The following is a 22,136-nucleotide window of genomic DNA, read 5'->3' as shown; positions in this document are numbered from 1 at the left end:
AAATGTAATTCTTACATTTGAGTTTATTTTTTAAAACGTTTTATAAAGAAAATTTTATATATATATATANTATTTTATTTTTTTTTGTTTACTTATTTAAATTATTTAAGATTTTTAATTATTTTATTAGCCATATATATTGAAATGATCCCAACTATTAAATACTATTTGAAAACTTGACAAAAATCAATTGTGTTCCTGAACATTACTGAACAAACTTGTATCGGATATATATATATTATGCATGCACACATGTTAATTTATCATGGTATTTTTTATATAATATAAATTTTAGATTTTTTTCTTCTGACTAATATTTGCATGATATCTTGTCCCCAATACGTTTATACAACATTCTAATAATCTAAATATTAGATATTTAATTTAACATAATAAACCCTTTTCATGCGGGTAATCATAATATATCCTATTAGGAAAAGAACACCTATATATACATAATATAGCCTATTAGGAAAAAAAACCATCTCTCTCTATATATGCATGTTCATGAATTAATATATAGATTTTAACTAAAGATGCATAAAAGAAAAAATAAAACAGAAAATACTTTTAAGAAAAATAAATAAAATAGTAGAACAAATAAGTTAAAAGAAATAAAGTCATTGGCTCTTTTCAAATCAGAAATTACAATTTTCCTTATCCTCCTCCTAATTTGATATGAATTTCAAATTATATTAATTTGATGGTTTTATGTTATTTAATTAGTTAAACGAGAGAAAAAATATTCATAGGTTTGACAATATGGCATTCCTAGCTTGTCGAAGAAGCCACAACGTAGAACACACGTGCTTCATTTGTCTAGTCTGGACTTCCTTGTACAACTAATCAATTATGCTCCTAAAAAAATATGCTCGTGATTGTATTTAGTAAATCGAAAAAACAATTAATTAAAACAAATAAATGTCAAAAGTCCTGATATAATTTTCAAAAGAAAAATTTCCAGAATTAATTGTCCGTTACCATAATATTCACGTCTTTTACCATGAAGTCAAAGTGTAAACACTTTACTCTATGCCATTGATGATTATGGTGATTATAATAATAATAATAAATAAATAAAAAAAAGAGGTTTAGGTTATATACATTGGCGTTACTTTAAGTAATTTGTTTATATTATCAAATAATTTAAAGGAAATTTATAAATAAGTCTCTTACAAATATAAGATATATATAATTTTGAAAATAATTAGATAGATTACCAATCATGCAGAAAAATTAAAGTTACTCTGCTCAACCAATTCAATCACTCTTGATGATAAAATTTAGTTTTTAATGTATATTCTTTCCGTCTCATATTAGTTGATCACTTTTCATTTTGCATGGTGCTTAATAAGTAAGAAGATAATTTTACTAATTCACCTCTTAAAAATTCTTTGGAAATTTAAAATAAACGTGAACACTTTCAACAAAAAAGATATTAATTGCAAGGATAATATAGAAATAGTTTTACTAATGCTTTCTTGATTTAGTGAGGTGGACAACTATATGGAACACTTATTTTAAGTATAATGATCAACTAATATGACACGGAGGAGTAATAATGTTGAATGTTAAATATATCTAAATTCTAATCACCCGTTTGAATACAAGATATAGAATTTAGTATTATTTTTTTTACTTTGGTACAACAAATTAAATATCAATAATGGTAATGCAGAAGAAATTATTGGCAGGTAAATATTCTCATCCTAGGTCTTATTATATATATATTCAACATTGTCAAATAAATTTTCCAAGATTCCTTGCCATTTTTTTTATTTGAGGTGATTCTTTAATTCTTTGAGACTTTCTTCAATCTTCATTATGCATGTATGTTATAACTTGATTACTAGAATCAATTAAAAAGGATTTTACAACCCCATATAATTGACACAAAAAAGTATCTAGTCACATGTTCATTGGCCGTTAATCTTGACTATAGTAGTAATTTTTTTTGATTTCCCACCCGTTTTTCACATTCGAGCCCGATTAAATCCGAATCGTACACTACTAGATATATTCATGAGTGGCGCTCCCAACAAGATTTTCTCTATATCCAAAGCTCAAACTTGAAATCTCTGATTAATCATTATTGTGGATAAATCCCAGCCACATTGCATCACAACCCATCGTTGGTGTAGTAATTAAAGACAAATTGAAGTCAAAATTCGAGTTAGGTCTCTCTTCATATTGGGATTCTCAAAGGAGGAACCAGGAAGGAAGGTTTCTAAACCTAAAAGTTATTCTCTTTTTATTTTCAAAAGGTATGAAATCAAAGATTCATTTTTTTGAAGTTTGAACCTAGCATACATAATTACATAGTAGTAACATTTGGTTTGCCTAACTTTCTCTTTTGACAATTGTCGTTTATATCAATAAAATAAAAAATATATGTATATATATATATTCTTTCCCTTTTTATATTACTTATTCTATATCTCATACTAATTAATATACCACATGGAAAAAGGATCATTAGAGAATGTCAAATTAAGCATCTTTATGGTCTCCGTTTGCGTCTATTCATTGGTTGAAGGGCTTAATTTGGGATTAGAAAAGCATAAACGGAACCATGCATAACATTTACAACAAATGTAGAACACTACCCAAAAATAGTTACAACTCTAGCTATAAACTTCGCCGTTAATCTGTCAATACTCATTTATAGTTAACAGAATTTTATCGCTAAATAAGACTATAGCAATAATTTTTACTGTTTAATTACCAAATTTATCCGATGATATTTTATTTTTTTATAGAAAAAGTAAGAAAAATACTTTTTCCGTTCACTTTTACTTGTCATATTTAGACTTGACACATCTATTAAAATAATGATTGTATTATAACTATTTTACCACATTATTTCTATTAACAATATATATCTTCTTTTGATATGTTAAACGTAGCAAGTAAAAGTGAACTGATGGAGTATATACAAATTTAAAAAATGTGACTATTTTAAGAAAAGAGTCCAAAAGAGAATCTCTAGCGAAGTTTCTCAAATCCCAATAGTAAGAATTAAGGAGAATAAAAGTAATTGACAAATATTCATCATCAAATCTTAATAAATTGGAGTTTGTCTAATTTTTTAAATTTTACTTTTTATGTTCCTTGAATATTTCCTCTTAACAAATCGGTGTGGTCGGTTGATTTCATGGATTTTTAAATTTTCCCGATCATTATGCAAAAGTTACTCAATCAACAAAAAGTTAAAAAAAATATTATTTTTCAATATATTCTCCACCCCCCCACCCCACACTCTAGGCCATGCTAAATGAAAGTTTGATTCTCACCTTAAATTCTACTAATACAATTTCCACGAAAAAACACTCAACATATTGATTTATTTTTTTATTTTTTTTAGTTGTTGTAATAAGAAAGAATAAAAATTTGTTATGTGGTCCAATGACAATAGAAAGGACATAAAATAATGGAAATATGAGTTCATGCAGACAAGCACTATACTACTATGTTTTAATTAACATTGTAAAAAAAAAAAAAGGACAAGAAGCTGCTGGTTTTTTTTCACGCAGTTGGTTAGGTTTTTAGGGGCTGCTAGTTTTAATTTAAATTTCAAGGGGCGTTATGTACGTAGGGGTTTTAAGGTTTGAGTTAATATTTGGTGGTTATTAGGTCAGGTTGTTTATATGTTTGTTAATTAATTAATTAATTAAAGGCGGTATCTAGAAGTGATCAAGATACTTTAATGTTTTATTAATTAAAGAACTTTTAATTTGGAAGAAATAATTAATGAAATAAGTGTACTTTTAAAGGTCTACATTTTATAGTGAAGACAATTCTTAGTGGTTGAGACTTGACATACAAGAAAAATGGAAAAGGTTGACGGTGCAAAGTTTTGAATGAAAATTAATAAGGTCGAAGTTTATGAATAAGGCAACTAAAATGTGGTTGTTGGTCTCTTAGCTTGTTTGCTAATTAAGGACCTTAGGTCTTAGAATTGGAAGGCATTGGGGATTTGTACCGTTGTTTGGTACGTGAGATAAGGTGAGATATTTTAGAATTAAATCTTGAATATAACTGAATTTGGTAGATGATATAAGTTTACCCCCAACTTAAGATCATTTCGTTCCATCTCCTAAGTGCGATAAGTTAGTCCAGGAATTATAATTCAAAACTATCATCTCAAAATAATTTAATTCACGTACCAAACAACTAAATAATACTAAAACCCAAAAATAATACTAATATATGTTAATTTTAATATATATTATAGTAAGTTGTATGTATTACTTTTCAAATTACTATATTCGCTTATAATGGATGGTTGCTATTTGCTTGGTATGGCGTGATAATGTAGACATTATTTTATTGTATAATGTATAAAAACTAAACTCTTTTTAATTTATGAATAGTCGATTTAGTCGATTTTTTTAGTAGCCGCACCTATTCAACATATTATATTTGATAATGAAATGTTTAAGAATCATAAATATACTCGAAATAGAAATCTTAATATGTGTATGAAATTGATGAGGTGAAGCATTCAATTGAAGTAAGAGTTTGCTTCTAGAATTGTACTCTCTTCAATTTAAAATAAATGAATTTTTATCACTTTTTCTATAGTCCAAAACAAATATTTTTACAAAATTCAAAATCATATTAATTATTCGTTTTTTTTCTTAAAAAAGAAGAGCTTTTCAACTATATATTTTCAACAAAAGGTAATATACTATCATCAACCAACATTTTCAAGAGGTGTGCCACCTCCAAAAAAATATATTTATTTTGAATCGAAGAAAGTATAAGATTTATGCATTATAATTATTCTAGTAGGATTGAGGTGCCTTTCGTTTTTTCTTTTTCACCCATTTTCCTTCTTTCCCACCTCTTTTAGGTATTTTTAAGACAAATATTAATTTTTTTTCATCCATATATAATACTATACCACATTCTAATATAATTGTAAAATTGAAATATAAAACGAAAACATAAATAGTAATGATAAAAGTGAGTAAAAACCAAGTATACTTCCAAAAATGGAAGGATTGCACTTTTTACCTAATAAGAAGGAATGTATTTATTTAGAGAGTTTTTTTTTTCAATTGTCAGTAAGGTTGATTTATTGATTGGTAAAGATTCCATCTAATATAGAAATCCCACAGATTTCTAACAACTTGCGTAAACAAATTTCCAATATATTTCTTTGGAGCCTTATAATTGGGAAGCTAAAGTTAGTAGCTAGCTAAGAATCAAAGTGAATTTGGTAAAATTAAAACTTATTCTACTTGTAGTTAAAATGACGACACCAAAAAAATGAGTTAGATTTTTCAAACTAATTAGAAGTAAATTAATTGAACTTGTCTACATAACTACATTATTATTTTCATTAGCATGTGAATTGGATGCAAACTTTGCTATACGTTTATTTGCTTTGGAATTGATATTCTAACTATGTCCCGTTTGTTGTTTTGCTATTGTTTTTCTCTTTTTTCTTTAGCATGATTTCTTTATTATTATATTTTCTTTCTATTCATAAGTTTGATATGTATTATTTGAACAGAAGGTCTGTCGAAAATAACATTTCTGTATTCACTATGTGGAGGGTAAGATTGCATGTACAATCACCTAGAGCTCTTATGTGGAATATTTACACTAAATTTGTTGTTGTTGTTGAAATTGATCCCTATCTAAAGACAAACTACCCTCTTAGATAATTTGTTACTATAAACTAAAGAAAACGACTTCTCTCTTTATACAATCATGTAAACACTAGAAATTTTACCATGAGCATTGAACACAAGTTAAGCATTTCAATTATGATGATTAGAATTAGTATACATTTTACTCGTTTTTTACTCGTTTCTATGACATTTTTGATTGGAGGAATTATTATTTTGTGCGTGTGAGTGTGAGTGTGAGTGTGAGTGTGTGTGTGAACTTGAAGGTACATGATGACATTATTGTGAAGCATATAAGTAAGATTTAACTTTAATAAAACAAAGGTCTTAACATTGACATGTAATAATTTGAACTATAATAAAGTAAGTGAAGCTAGCTGGACAAGAAACTTTTTTGTCATCGTTTCTTAATTAAGTGTACCAAAATTGTTTTCATGTCATGAATTGAAATGATTAATAATTGAAATTAGCTAATGATGTAACAAATTAATAATCACAAATAATATATAGTCCAAACTGGGAAAAAAATATATTCTATATATTATGTTTAAGCAAAGCAAAGTTCTTGAATGATTGCTAAAATTTAGAAATTTCTTCTAGTCCTACTAAATTCACGTTGATCACATGATATTCCCTAAAATTATATTATATTTTCTTTTTTCTAGTAAAATTTTAAATTCCATCAACCAATTTTTTGAGTATTTTGAGACACAATTAGCTGTCATCTAATTTAGGGTACCATAGCCTAAGGTCTACAATAGAAATTTGAAATGGCTACGTATGTAAAGTCTTTAATTAGGTAATATACCAAGAACTTAAATGGAAATAAAGGGCCCTTTACATGCAAAATGTTAAACAACTCCTGTTCTTTGTATTTCGTTTGGCAGAGTTAATTAAGTATAACTTTCTAAAGGCAATGAGGTCGTTTACGACTCGTCAATAAAGTGGATTGAGAATTATGAAGTTTCAAATTTAAATTTCAGTAAATACAAAAATATTACTAAATGAGTTCTTCTCATTTATTTAAAATCTATTGATAATAAGAGATATCTAATTCATGAAATTAATCGATATATGTGAAAAGTATCATAAATTTGTAAATAAATAAATTACTCCACCCCTATTTCAAAATATTTAGCACTTACCTTTCAGAAATTCAAATTTTAGATTATTTTTTTAATTACATAAGAATTACATCATATGATACTTTTCGTGTATTTTCAAAATACTAAATTTAGATTAAAAAACGAATTACTCGATTTGGTTCATTTTTTAAAAAATAGTCAATTGGCTCTTCAGTCTTGACAATTGAAAAGGTGCCAAAAAGATTAGGAAAAAAGGAAGAATATGAAAAGGTAACTAAGACCGTTAGTCGGCTAGATGCATTCTTCCCAAAATTAAATTGAATTACAAGAACTTAATTAGTATCATTAGCTCCTCTTAACCTATAACTAACGGTTCACATTAGCAGATAGTACATTAAATCCAAAACAAGATCACCAAAATACTCTAATTAATCACTTACCAAAATAATAACACCCTCTAATCCATCCCCCCACCACCTACCACCACCAAAAAAGTGAAGAGTTTCTTTTATGGGTAGGGGTTTGTACGATATGACTTAAAATTACTAACACCTCATTTCTACACCAAATTATATTATTTCGTTTCAATTCATATAACATTTTTTGCTCGTCAAGATTCAAACTGTATAAATTTTAACCAATATTTTAAAATATATCTTTTATTATATTGACTTGAAACGAGTTGCTAGTTATAATACTTTTTGTATAATTTTTAAATATTGAATTGATCTGATTCAATTTAGCTTAAATAATTAGTGACAATCAAAAAATGAAAAGTACCACATAAATTGAGACGAAAAAAATATTACTATAGAGTTTGTTCAATTTGTGTGACACACTTTCCTTTTTCATTTATCTAAAAAAGAAAGTCACCTTTTATATAATTGAAAGCAATTTAACTTCAAAATACGCTTAATAAAATTGATTTACACACACAAACGATCAAAGAAAGATTCATACCACAAATTTCATAAGTATTTTTTCCTTTTTAAATTTTTATATCAAATCAAACAATGTTACATAAATTATGATTAAGAATAATGCACTATAATAACATATATAGGTATCATATATTCATCATATTAAAATAAATATCGAGTATGAATAAATTTTACGGGAGCATAAGTCCGACGCATAGCTGAGTCGTCTAAGGGCACAAAAGGTAAGAGGCGGAAAAAGTGTGGTGCCTTCGTCTCTTTAATGCCCTCTCTCTAACCTATAAATTCACTCCTTCCCTCTTTCTTCTTCCCCTGTCTCACTTCTCTCTCACTCTCTTCATTTCCTCTCAATTCTCTTCCCTTTTTAAATTGTCCGTCTTCGAATTTGCTCTGTTTCTCAATTCCTCTGTTTTTTCAACTATCACTTGTGTAGCAAAAATGACTAATCAGAATGTGATAATTTCGGACCCGAGATCAGGATTCGACTCTTCACACTTATCATTTTCCCTGGCCGTTCCCGGTCCACTACCGCAGCCGGGGAGATTCATCGCTGTTCCAGCGAAGAAATCATTCAAAAATATTGATTCTACTGATACAACTAGAATCACTGCTTTACTTGATTCCATGAGAGCTTCTTCTCCAACTCGAAGATCCTCAGAAACTGAAAATCTCAAGTCCTGGATTGTGAGTTCGATTTATTCAATCTCGATTCATCAATTTATTTTATTTTATTGGAGTATTAACTTATTGAGTTATTTTGAACAGGTTCATCATCCATCAGCTCTGAATATGTTCGATGAAATTATAAATTCTTCGAAAGGAAAACAAATTGTAGTGTTTTTGGATTATGATGGTACATTGTCTCCCATTGTTGATGATCCTGATAAAGCCTTCATGACTTCTGAGGTTGATTTACTTAAAATCTAATCTAAATTACTCGTATAATAATCCAATACGGTTAAAATTAAATTACTTATTTTTTTATTTATGGTAAATTTTAGATGAGGGAAGCAGTAAAAAACACATCAAAGTATTTTCCAACAGCAATAGTGAGTGGAAGATGCAGAGCAAAAGTGTTTAATTTTGTGAAATTATCAGAATTATATTATGCTGGAAGTCATGGAATGGACATTAAGGCGCCTGTTAAAGGGCGTAATTATAGAAAAGTAAGCAAATTATAATTATTTACTTTCTAACTCAACTAGTTTACTATATTAATCTCATGTAATTTTTTGTTCTTTTATAATAATGTTGGTACTTTTTTTTTTTTTACTTATTCAGGGAAATAATCAAACTGTACTCTGCCAACCTGCAAGAGAATTTTTACCCATGATTAGTGAGGTTAGTTTTTTATTTTTTTTATTTACCTCTAGTGTTTTTGTCACATTATAAAAAGAAAAAAATAAAATTTAAACGTTTACTTGACATTTTCAGGTATATAAATCTTTAGTGGAGAAAACAAAATCTATACCAGGAGCTAAAGTGGAAAACAACAAATTTTGTTTATCCGTACATTTCCGTCGTGTTGAAGAAAAGGTACAATTTCTTCTCTCTTTTTTTTCTTTAATTTTTTTTTTCTTAAAAAAATAGTCATAATTGAATTTTCGATTTTCGTTTTGTAATTTCAGAGATGGACTGAACTAGCTGAGCAAGTGAAATCAGTGACTAAGGAATACCCAAGGCTTCGATTAACTCAAGGAAGAAAGGTATGCTTTTTTTCGAAGATAATATTATTATTTCGTAATTTAATATATTACAAAATAAAGAAAAAGGAAAAAATATGAATATTGAACCGATTTTTTTTTGTTTTATTATAGGTTTTGGAGATTCGTCCTAGTATTAAATGGGACAAGGGAAATGCACTCGAATTTTTGTTGGAATCATTAGGTTATGCAAATTCAAATGATGTTTTGCCTATTTATATTGGCGATGATCGAACTGATGAAGATGCTTTCAAGGTACTGGTTTTCTTCAACTAACAAAGTATATCTTTGTATTTTTTCCGAAATAATAATAATAATTGTACTAATATTGTATTATGGAAAATTATCAGGTTTTGCGTGATAGAGGACAAGGCTTTGGAATATTAGTGTCCAAATCACCTAAAGAAACTAATGCTACTTACTCTTTACAAGAACCATTAGAGGTACAAATAAAATATTTAGTAGTTTATTCTTAATTTAATTTAAAAAAGATTAAAATTATTTATTTATTGGTAATATTAATGTTTTGATTTTTTCTTAATATGGCAGGTTATGTACTTTTTGAATCGTTTGGTGGAGTGGAAACAATCGTCCTTACAACAAAAGTATCAGAAGAAAACTCAACGCTGATGAAGACTTAGCCAATTAACACAAGGAGTTGACCCTTCTAACCCTGGAAGTTTTATTAGGGATGGGGTTTAATTAAAAGAACTTAATTTGTATCTTTTTCTTCTTGGAAGACTCAACTGTAATTGGAAAAAAAATGGAGAAATTTTGTAATTTTCTGAGTAAAAATGTTCAATAAGAAAGTATTATTGTGCACTTCTCTTTCTCTCTCTTGAATTTATTTGTATAATATAATGTATGTATATCTGGGTTCACACGTGTTGGCGTGGAATTCAATTTGTGCATGTGAATTTGGAAAAGCGCATGCATTTGTATATGGACTTATCAAATAATGTATTATGGTGCAAAAATAGGACAACAACAACACCCTTTCACATGGAGACTTTGCCTTTCTTTGTGCAAATATTTCTTGTTGTTGTTGGAACCTTTTAAGTCGGGGCTGAGCTTTTATGAAAAATACAAGTTGCATATACAAATCTTGGCCTAAATCACTCACTTTAGAACCTAGTAACTTAAAATATCTAAAATCATAAAACCATAAACTTTTAAGTTTTGACTTCACCTATATTTAAGTACTTAAAATTTTTCATTTAAATTATAGAGTAGTATATATTCATGAAAAAGCTTATTGAATATGTATATATATATAATAAACACTGAAATTCCTAAATTTTCAAATCTAAATACATATATCTTATATTCTGGATCTGTCTCGCAAATGAAACACTACACTAACACCAATATTTTTCTGGGTAAAGTTTACTGAAATTATGATGGTCATATTTTTGATATATCTAGTTCCATATATATTAATTAGTTCAATTTGGATTTATTAGAAATCATACGAGAATTAACTAGCAAATATAAGATAGCATCAACTCTAATATCATTTGTAAATGTTAACTAACGCTAGTTCTTTCTTACTTTAAGATTTACCAAATAAAATGATCAAATGAATTGCATGTTAACTGTAAGGACATTCCTCTATCTCTTTTAATTGCCTGCAGGGGCCAGGAGAGGAATGTAAATAAATTGCATGTTAAATGTAAGGAAATTCTTCTATTGACCATAAAAGGAACCCTCTAAACCTTTTGTTTTGTTGCATTAATAGAATATTGCTAAAGATATAAATGAGATAAATAAGTAAGCAAAATGTTATATCTCTAATAATTTAGATTTTTAGATGAGATAGTCATTTACATACACTTCAATATGATATCAGAACAAACAGAGAACAGAGCCTCCACTGCCACTATTGTAAAAGAGAATTACCATATGCTTGACCATGAAAAAGAATCAAACTAGCATGGACTCTCTATGACAATTTAAACTTTTTGATGAAATAGTGATATATTTCAATAAATCCCTCTAAATTACTGGTACTAGTCATTATCTTCTATTTTATCGTCATTTAGCATTTTTTTTTTTTTTGGTTTTTTCATGCAGATTTGGTATTCATATTGAAGCTGACTAATTTGGATTTCGTGCTCGCGTAAGGCTCCATTCGAGGAGAACTGCTCCTCACCAATACTCAAAGCTCAAACTCAAAACCTAACTTCAATTAAAGCCAAAATAGTTTCATCCACTACACCATATCCTTCGTATCGTTAAAGAGTGAGAAATGGAGTGGTATTTTCGAAACGTGAAGGCAGTATTGAGAGGCACACAGTAATCAACTTGTAACTGCATGGATATATTTTGAGTTCCAAATTAGATGGAGGATTAATAAACCACAACTGACACGCACATGCACACACATTTAATACCAACACAAAACTTTAGTATTTTAAACAGTCAAATTACACTTGGTATTCATTTGATTCCAATATATATACTGATCCCAATATTGTTTTTAATTTTTGATCCATACTTACTTCCACTATACATGCTTAAAAAATACATTCAATAATGGAAGACCAATTGCATAACAGCCAGACATCTGTGTATACATTAGTTGTAAAGACAACTTAAAAGAGTGTCAGAAACAACAGTATTTTAAGGTATTAGAAAATAACAACTTGAGATTCATAAGCAATACCATATCTTTCAGATGTTTATCCAAATACTGGTTTAATTTTACTATTCAACAGACCAAATCAAAGTTCGATAACAACTCTTCCATATGATATAAAAATACAGATGAGATGTAAAATGTAATAAATTAATTATAATAATATTGAGCATGTCCCATATTATATATAATAGGCACATTTTTCTCTGAATCGTAACACATACACATCTTGTCAAATAATGTCACACATTGGCAATTCGCATGCCATGCATTTTAATATTGATCGATCTATTTACATTTTATGTTACATCTGATTTAAGAGAATACGACTATCTTGATATGTTCCGTAAGATATATAGGTAAGACGTTCTTTTATGATGTATAGAGAGACGAGGTAAATGCAATTGGAGCATGTCATTCTTGAATTTTAGAAATAGTAAGAACATATGTCGGGTTCTTACTATAATATGTCAAGACAAGAGGAATTGTTCAGGTGATAAGCATATCGTCAACCTTTAACTCTAAAGTTGTGGTTCGAGTTAACAATAGAGTAGAAAAAATTGAAAGCTCCTAAGAAGAGGTAAAATAAAACTTATATAATATGCCATAGTATTCAAATTTCACACATTGTTAGTTGTGAATTATTAAAAGAATTACTACCATATAGATAGAGATGGTGATCAGAAGTTTCTTGAATTATAGGGCAGTTATAGACCTAGGTATAACCAATAAATCCAATATAGCCTTGTCCAATCAAAGATAAAAATTGACAAATTATTACAAACCTATACGTAGTAGCTACTAATGGATCAATTATTGATGGGAGTTGATCAGAAATTAAGATGGGATGTAGTATTCTCATAGCAAAAGTGTATAAACTTTATAGCACAAAGTTTTAATATATATATATACACTCCCTACAAGAAAATACTTCTTGTTCCTTTTAACATCTGTCACATGCTCCTATTACTTTATATTTTTTCAACATATATACTTGTGTCAGACAGAGAAAAAAGATTTGTCTTTTTCCTCCTTTTCTTTTCCTCTTTTTATTAAAGTATGTATGTAGATTTCACATTATTGGGTAAAGGAACAGTTTCATACTGACAAAAATCAAGAAACAAGACTAAATTTAATTGGAAGGTAAATGAATGATCCTAGGAAGTGTTTTAAAAAATAGAATTAGGACAAGATCTTGCAGAGGCTGCTAGCATAGTTAATTCATTATATATAGACTATAGAGTATATAAAATATAATTGGACCCTTAATGGGTGGAACGAGGCCATTCATTATAAACATAACAACATCTCTACACTATTGGGCACGTAGATTTGTGTGAGCCCACTTGAAAAGACTCAAGGAATCTCATACTTTGTTTCTTAATGGATTCAATTTTAGACGTTGATTCCTCCATTTCATAATAAGTGATGTTTTTAGTTTGAACGTATATATTTTTTACTAATATTTTGATTATGTAAACCTTTGTTATTTAAATAAGGCTCAAGTTGGAAAAACTAAATCAATATTTTTTGAATTATGTAAATCATCATTTATTTTTTATAAAAGAAAATTAAGATAGAAAACACTACTTATTTACACTGTCAAATTGTATTTACATATTATAGTAGGTAATCTATCTATTTTTCAAGATTATAGATTCCATACTTAAAAATATCTTTTGTTATAATCTAATAGTGTAAAAGATTCTTTTCTATTGACAGTTAGGGGTGTTCACGGTTTGGTTTGGGTCGGTTATTGGTTAAAATTAAAACCAAACCAACTTAATCGGTTTTAAAATTATCAAACCCAAACCAAACCAAATATGATATACATTTATCGGTTTGGTTGTTTTCGGTTTTGGTTTGGTTTGGTTCGGTTATTCGGTTATTAAACATACATAAAAATAAAATAAACAATTCATTCAAAACGTGAAAAAAGTGACAACAATCCATTCAAACAAAAAAATAGTTAGAATGACTGGCATTACAGAACTTTTGATCATTGAATTTACTGAATAAAACTTCAAAATTCACTATTTTGGCATAGAAGGAAGAGACAATGACATTTTTAGTACCACAAATAATTTTCATTGACACTCATATACATGAAACCAATAAGAAAAATGTTCTCACCTTGGACATTTTTTCTTTCATAAGTAAATTATAAAAATAAATTTTGATGAAACATATATAAAATCTTTAAATTTGTTTATGAATATAATATATTATGTATGCATAATAATAAAATTTATGTACATAACTTGTTGGTTCGGTTCGGTTATTTCTTCGATTTTTTCGAATAAAACCATAACCAAATCAAATACTATCGGTTCTTAACAATCTAAAACCAAACCAAACGAAAACCCAAATTAAATCGGTTTGGATCGGTTTTTATCCAAACCATGAACACCCCTATTGACAATACATTAATCTTAGACTCTTTCAAGAAATCCTTATATTAATTATATATGCCAATTTATTTTAAGAAAAATAATTAAATAAATAGTATTATAATATAACTTTAGTGGTTACTATTATTTTTTCTAAGGAGTTAGGTGATGAAAAGGAAGCCCACTTCAAATAACATGGAAAAGAGAAAAACAAAAAACATTGAAGTAGTTTATTGAGGAAGAGTTGGAATCCACTTAAAGTGCTTGATGTGAAGAAGACATTGGGATATTAAATGGGACATCCAATATGGTTCCAAGGCCATGACTAAAAACTGTTTTTTTCTTTTTAGACGTGTAAAGAATGGTCTTCCCACTAGATTCAATCCCATCATTGGTGCCTCTAAATAAACTAAGTCACATAAGCACCAATTATTGATAGGACAACAAGAGGTGTGGGGACATATTCTTTGATATAACCACTTATAACTTCTAAAACTTAACACACTTATTGATTATATCAAAACGTCAGATCATCTCATTTAAAAGTTTAAGATCGTATTAAAAAGGATATAGTTTGTATCTCAATATGCCTTTTCGCCGTGGGTTTGATTCTATTTTCATGGATCAAACATATGAATTTTTTTTAAATTATTATTTTTTGCTTGTTGGATAACATGAGACTTGGATCCATGACTTTTATCTGTTAAAATCTCATTTTGAAGTGTATGATCGTCTTATCTAAGAACTTAGAATATTAAAGAAAATGCATTTTGAATTGCTTAATTATATTGTCTTATTAACACATCTTTTTAAGCATGGGTCTGATTCTTCTTTTATGGGTCACCAAATACGTGAATGTTTTTTTGTTTCTTAGGCAGCAGTGAGGCTCAAATACGAATTTCTGTTTGCTTAGATAATTTCTCTGCTTTAGTTTTACTTGTCCACTTTGAATTTTGTATGTTTTCTAATAAACAATGATCAATATGAGTAATTTTTTTTTATTATAATACCAAATATTAATTCATGTATAGTTTTAAATCTTAGAAAATAATTTGAGAAATAAGTAATTTATGTTCACGGTAATATATGAAAAATTAGTATATTTTTCTCTTGATATGCACATTTTTTCCTAGTATAGTAGACAAGTAAAAGTGATAAGAGAGAGTGTCATATTAAGCGTATGATTATCATCTTATCTAAAACTTAAACTGTTTAAAAAAACACACACATTAAATTACTTAATTATTTATATCTCAACTTTCAACAAAATGTGATTTAGTTGAACCCAACAACTATATACTCCATCCGCCTCAATTAGCAACTTTAATCTGATCTTTTATTTTATTAAGATCTCCCTTATGAATTAAAGTGGGTTCTCGATTCAACTAATGCTTATTTTATTCCTAATAATATCTCCTCCATTGTAACAAAAGAAAAAACTTAAAGATCTCAAATTTGTATAATTAAAAAAAGCATTTTCATAAGGCAACACCTAACTAGCTAGCCAGCCTTTCCTTTTTCTTTTAAATATTAATATTAACAATTAATCACAACCATTAAATATACAATAATAATATTTTAAAAAAAGAGTATGGTTTTCACCCTTCTTAAATGTACACGTGTCGAAAAGATGGATCGGTCCCCTCGTCGATGATTGAGCTTTTTTGGTTTAATAGAAAAATTATGAAAATTTGTACTGGAAATGGATGAATAATAATAATAATATTAATGAATATATAGTACAATTTGATTCCCATGCTTTTGCTGGAGGAAACAGACGATCCAGATGTTGGGAATAATAGAGTGTTATTAATTTTTTGTTTTTAGTCCCATCTTTCGGCGCAATCTACAAATAAAGATTCTTACAAGTTATATAAGCGTGAATATTCTTTTAACCTAAGCTAACATAATGGACATAATATAGTACTATATAATATTTCTTATCAATATATAGGAGTAGCTAGCCAGTCAATGAAGGTGAATTATTATTATTAAATTGTTCACATTATTGGGCTCTTAAGATGATTTTTTCTTTTTTCTCGTAGTTGTTCTAGAAAGACGTATATGATGTATCCAAATCATTTTGAATGATTGAAGATGTCCGGTAATATTCCAGCATAAAAAAGAAGGCTTATTAGATGATAATAATGGAAACTAGCTACCTAGATAGCTAGCTCTAGCTAGCTTCATCTTCTCTTCATATAATTGTATCATCACTAGCTTTTTCTTGATATATATATATATTAAAATATATCTTGATATATGATGACCTATATACATGCGATGTGTGTAGACATTAGAGATGACAATGGTGGTGTGGATTACAATGTTCGTGAGTCGATTTGACTTGAGCATTTGTAGGAAAAAAAATCAATTGTGGCATTGTGCAGGGTGAGTTTACGTGGGGCAAGACTATTAACAAATTTAAAACAAGTTATTGTTTTTATTCAATGATAAGATCTTAATATATGTGAGAAAGCGCGCGCATATATATATATTTCGTATTATAAGAAATCACAATAATAATGAAATAAAGTAGTACTATCAATCATGTTCTTTCAGGAAAGAGAAAAAAATTTAAGTTGGACGGGTTGAAAACAACAAATTATTTTATCCGGATCGGGTTAATTAATTCTTCGTAAGAGGAGGGGGTGAATTCCTCTGGCTGAGGAGAATGCCTTGCCACAAAAGCATCACAGGGGACTCATCCTTTTAACTGTAATTAAGTACTTTAATTAATCTGCAGATTAACATTATTTTATCATGCATTGGGACGTTTAAAATAACTCAAGGGATTAATTAATAACCTTACAACATAATTTTCATGCATGGATGAAAATTATCAACCTAACGCGTATCCTATTTTAGCTATGTAAATGGTCAAAATAATGTGACATTCGAAGATTTTGATCATGGATCTAAGTATGGATTGGGTTATGATATGACTATTGAATTGACACAATGGGTGATCTTAAATGTGAACCAAATTATTTCAGTAATGCTAATTGAAAGCATATATTAAAATTACAGAATCTTTAATTTCAGAGGCTTCTTTAATATATTGTAAAATGGGAACTAGCTATAAGGCATATATAGTAGGAAGTTTACATTAGAATTTTTATAAAGCAATATGATTCGAAGAGATGTGAATGAACATAAAAATTCTGCAAGGCTAGACGATATATTGATAGACTTAAGAGTAGGATTTAATAAAGCTAATATAGACCTTACTAATACATTAATTTACATTTTACTTATATTTGTAGGCCTTAATTATCTTAGCAAAAGATTTCTTTTCAAGAAAAATGGAAACATAAATTATGTCAAAAGAACATTTAGAAGAAAAATTATGTGCCAATATAAAATAGTATGTAGTGCCTTTTTGGCTCTCAAATCAAGTTTCTTTAGTTCTAGTTATTTTTAGAAGATAACGTGAGTACGTGACTCGTAAAACTTTTAAATGGGTGCAAAGCAGTTTTGAGTAATTTTATTACTCCTTCCTTCTCATATTAGTTGCTCACTTTTATTTTTGCACACATATTAAGAAATCATAATAAAAAAATAATTTTACTAATTTAGCCCTTAAAAAAGTTCTTGAAAATTTTACAAATAAATGTGTACACTTTCAAAAAGAATTAATTGCAAGGGTAATATAGGAAAATTTCAATTAATGTTTTCTTGACACTTTCAAAAAAATTTAATTATAAGGGTAATATAGAAAAATTTTAATTAATGCTTTCTTGATTTAGTTAAATGATTAACTATATGAGACAATTATTTTTAGTAAGACGATCAATCAATATGGGACGGAGAGAATAGTTGATGTGATAGCACGATTTAAAACTAACATTTGATAAAAAGAGGTGTTGAACAAGCGTAATTTAATTTGTTGCACGCACATCATTGCTTTGACTTGAATAATAATTAGACGTATTGAGTGTTCTATTATTTGATTGATCTATTTTTACTCAACTCATTTTAATTTTGATAAATTTTAGGCGAATTGGATTTTTTCCCACTTATCACCCCTCGTATTTAGCTTGTGAATTGCCATAATTATATCTGTGTTGCAAGAGAACGCTAATTTACTTTGAATGTCGTTAGTGCCTACGCTCCTTTAGAGGTTTTGGTGAAGAGGATAAGAGCTGAAAGTGATTTTGAAAAGATTTGAACGAATTAGTGATTCATAGGAGGGATTTTAACGGCCACACCAAAGGGCTTTGATGATGGCACTACCAATTTTTATTTTTGGGATTGAACAAAGGAGGAGTTTCGTTTTTTGACTTTGTGATAGCTAATTTGAGTTTCAAAAAAGGGAAGACTACTAGGTAACTTTCTCTAATACGGTGGCTAAGACTTAAGTAGATTACTTATTTTTAGAAAGAGAGACAAAATTTTTTACAAAGACTTTAAGGTTATTCAGAGTGAGTATCTTTATCTTGAACGAAAAAAATAACCTCCTACATTTTCTTAATCAATTTCTTTTTTAAAGAAACATACTTCATAAGGTTGAAATTAAATTTTGAAAAATTTAGCAACCTCATGAGGTTGGTATTTTAAAAATAATTAACAAATAAAATCACAATTACAATCTTATCATGAGATCGCTACAGTTTATTTTAAAATAAAGAATACTTTTAAAATATCAATTTTATGATGTCATGTTTTTTTTTAAAAAAAAAAAACTCGACCTCCTAAAAATAAATTTAAAGAGTATAATTGAGGTTTTCTTCCCTCGTGATTCTTTGAGCTCCCCTCGAGCTAACTAAAGAATAATAAGTTAGATTTCAGGACTGCACAACCATTGCTAGAGAAAATAAATTTCCTTGAAATTGAAGAGTGATTGGATATATTTTTATTTAATTTTCATTTAGTTTTCTTTCATTTGCTTATCAATTACTAATTGTGTGTTCTAATATATCCTTTTAGCGTCATTTATTTTTATTAGGGCTCCAAAAATTGTGGAGAAACACCTATAGTCTATAGAGGATCGAAAATATACTATTTGTAAGCATCGTTTGTATGATTCTTTATTGAAAGAGCAAAGTTAAAAAAAGATTTTAATTCTTTTTTTTAAAAAAATAATATGTTACTGAAGTTTTTTTCGTGAGGTATGTGAAACAAATTCGAATCTCAACACAGACTCAAACATTATATAATCATTGAAAATTCAGAGCCTATCTAACTCTTTAAATTTTAAAGCCTTATTTGACTCTTTAAATTTCAAAGTTTGAATTAATTAGTTCGAATAGGTTAAGCCAGCCTATATTGGCAATTCTACTATTTATCTATTTGATGTTGTATATTTTTTAATAAACAAATATTTTAACACACCTATTTTTAAATTTTGCAAATTGGACAAGTAAAAGTAGTCATATGTAGGGGTGTGCAAAAACTGATTTAACCAATAAACCGAACTGAAAAAACACTATTGGTTTATTGATATTGGGTTATTGGGCTAACGGTTTTTAAACGGTTTTGCAAAATTTTTTATTGGGTTATTGGTTCGGTTTCCGGTTTTATAATTTTTGTTAATGGTTAAACCGATAACCCAATAAGACTATACTAAATTTACTAGTCTTATTGTTAATGGTTAAACGATTGTTACTTTCACACTTTTGTTAATGGTTAAACGATTATTACTTTTACACTTTTTCCTTTGAATGTGTCTAGTGTCTAAACTTGCAAGAAAAATGATTGTTACTTTTATGATTATTACTTTCATGCCAAATGTTGGAAAAATCATATGGTATTTTCTTATTGGTTAAACCGAAAACCGAACCGTTAAGTACCATAAATCGATTAACCAAAAACCGATAAAAAATATGTTATTGGTTTGGTTATCGGTTTGAAGTATTTACAAACCGAAAACCGATAAACCGAACCAATAACACCTAAAATCGAATCGAACCGACCGATGCGCACCCTAGTCATATGTATTTAATGTAGTGATCAAGTATAAAATGAACGAAGAAAATAATTTTAATCATTATGTCAGTGAAGCTTATATTAAAGCATATAACTTTTGAGGAGTTAGCCGATAATAATCATGTGAATATACATGAATCTTTATAAAGTGTCATTTTATACTATAACATAAGTACAATCGAAAATTTCTATGTAATTAAATATTTATTATGTTTTGATCAATGCTCATTGGTGAAAGATTTTATTTTTGAAAAAGTATGTTTATACTAGTGATTATTCTATATATGATTTCTAATATAAATTATTTGATCAATTTTTTGATACGTTTATATAAATATTTGCTCTATATGCGAAAGCAATATAATGTCAAAACCATCCGTTGAACTATTTACTCAACAACTTGTAGATCGCATTCAAATTGTTTATAAGTATACAAAGAGAGTTACCCGTAGTAATATTGTTTGGTATTGTTTTGATTATCAGAAGGACATCTAGCTTGAAAGTTGATATCATTAACCCAATCCCAAATAAGGTAGAAACAATATGATGTATATTTATATATATAGTTTTCGCTTTTCTTATTAAAAACAATATTTAGTATAAGAATTATTTAAATATGATATTTAATTATTTTAATTTTTTGATTGTAGAATGAGAAATATATGATTGAAAACTATCAACAAGTGGATGCCGATGATGAGGAAGAGATCAATTACAGGCTGAAGTACAATCGTTGCAATTTGATTCATCTACAATTTTGGCAAATTTAGGGGGCAAACACATATTATTTATTCTTATATTGAACTAATTTACTTGATCTGGTAAAATATACATTATATTTTTTAAAAAATAGTTTATGTCGAAAAAATAATAATATTTATTTTGAAATAATGAATATAATCGGTAGTGGTTATATTTCGAGGTCAATGTCATTAATAATTAGACTTATCATTTATACACAATGTCTCGCTTTGTATATTGTTGGTCATAAACAATATATTAATTCCTCTTATCTTAGAGGAAAATATATTTACTTTTTTAACCTTTGATATGTTGTGTTTGTTTTGCTCTTCAAATCTCTTATTTAGATAGATTTAATAGAGTAACGGTAATGATGTGAATATTTAGATATAGTTATTACTAAAAATAGTAATGAAATTAGAATAGAAAAAATTGAATCGAAAACAGTTAAATAGAAAATATATTTGTAAGTCAAGTTGGCATCTACCAGTATTAATGAAAGTCCTGGCTATTTAACGATAAAAAGAAGGTTGAAGACGTTCCTAGTACCAGTGGAACTAAGACAAAGATAGGCTATTGTTAAACTTAAAAAAATATTTTGTTTGTGTGGATTGCCTCGTGCTAATAATGTTGATAAATTAGCGGGTTGACTTAGATATAAACGAATTGAATCATTTATGAACGGCCTTAAATTCAATAATATTTTTCTAAAATTAAATATTTTTATCAAAAAGGTTATTAAATATATAATAATATTTACTTGGAAATCAACTTTTTGATTGAAATATTACTATATTAATTTAATAATTTAAAGAAACCCATAAATTTACAATATAAAGCTATCTGTGGCCCAATCGGAGCCCCAATCCAGCTATAGTAGCCCCTACAAACTATTTCACAATAAAATTTTCAGTTCCACTTTTCTACAACACTTTTTGTCTTTTTTATTTTTCAGACGCAGAATTATTATATGAATAATCTCTTTTCCTTTTGACACTACTACCACCATGTGTTGAAAAAACTACATATAGTTGGAGATGATCAAAATGTAGTTGAGAAGGAATTTAGTTTGAT

At 27.9% G+C, this 22,136-nt stretch overlaps 1 protein-coding gene across 1 annotated transcript; it reads left to right on the top strand.

The window, feature by feature from the left end:
* The first annotated feature begins 7,982 nt into the window (after positions 1 to 7,982).
* On the top strand, positions 7,983 to 10,216 carry LOC125855167 (probable trehalose-phosphate phosphatase H). The gene is made up of 9 exons (XM_049534851.1): positions 7,983 to 8,346; positions 8,428 to 8,568; positions 8,664 to 8,828; positions 8,944 to 9,003; positions 9,097 to 9,198; positions 9,291 to 9,368; positions 9,480 to 9,620; positions 9,716 to 9,808; positions 9,915 to 10,216. Exons 1-9 carry the CDS (start codon positions 8,101 to 8,103, stop codon positions 9,993 to 9,995), a joined length of 1,107 nt encoding a protein of 368 aa, XP_049390808.1. The 5' UTR covers positions 7,983 to 8,100; the 3' UTR covers positions 9,996 to 10,216.
* The last annotated feature ends 11,920 nt before the right edge of the window (positions 10,217 to 22,136 follow it).

Source organism: Solanum stenotomum, chromosome 2 (genome assembly GCF_019186545.1).
Source record: "Solanum stenotomum isolate F172 chromosome 2, ASM1918654v1, whole genome shotgun sequence".
Classification (NCBI taxonomy): Eukaryota; Viridiplantae; Streptophyta; class Magnoliopsida; order Solanales; family Solanaceae; genus Solanum; species Solanum stenotomum.
The sequence above is the reverse complement of the archived record's forward strand: the minus strand, read 5'-3'. Positions and strand labels throughout refer to the sequence as shown.

Coding starts and splice junctions, on each gene's coding strand:
- LOC125855167 (XM_049534851.1), top strand. CDS start 8,101: ATGACTAATCAGAATGTGATAATTTCGGACCCGAGATCAGGATTCGAC. Junction 9,004..9,096: donor TTTTACCCATGATTAGTGAG/GTTAGTTTTTTA, acceptor TGACATTTTCAG/GTATATAAATCTTTAGTGGA. Junction 9,369..9,479: donor GATTAACTCAAGGAAGAAAG/GTATGCTTTTTT, acceptor GTTTTATTATAG/GTTTTGGAGATTCGTCCTAG.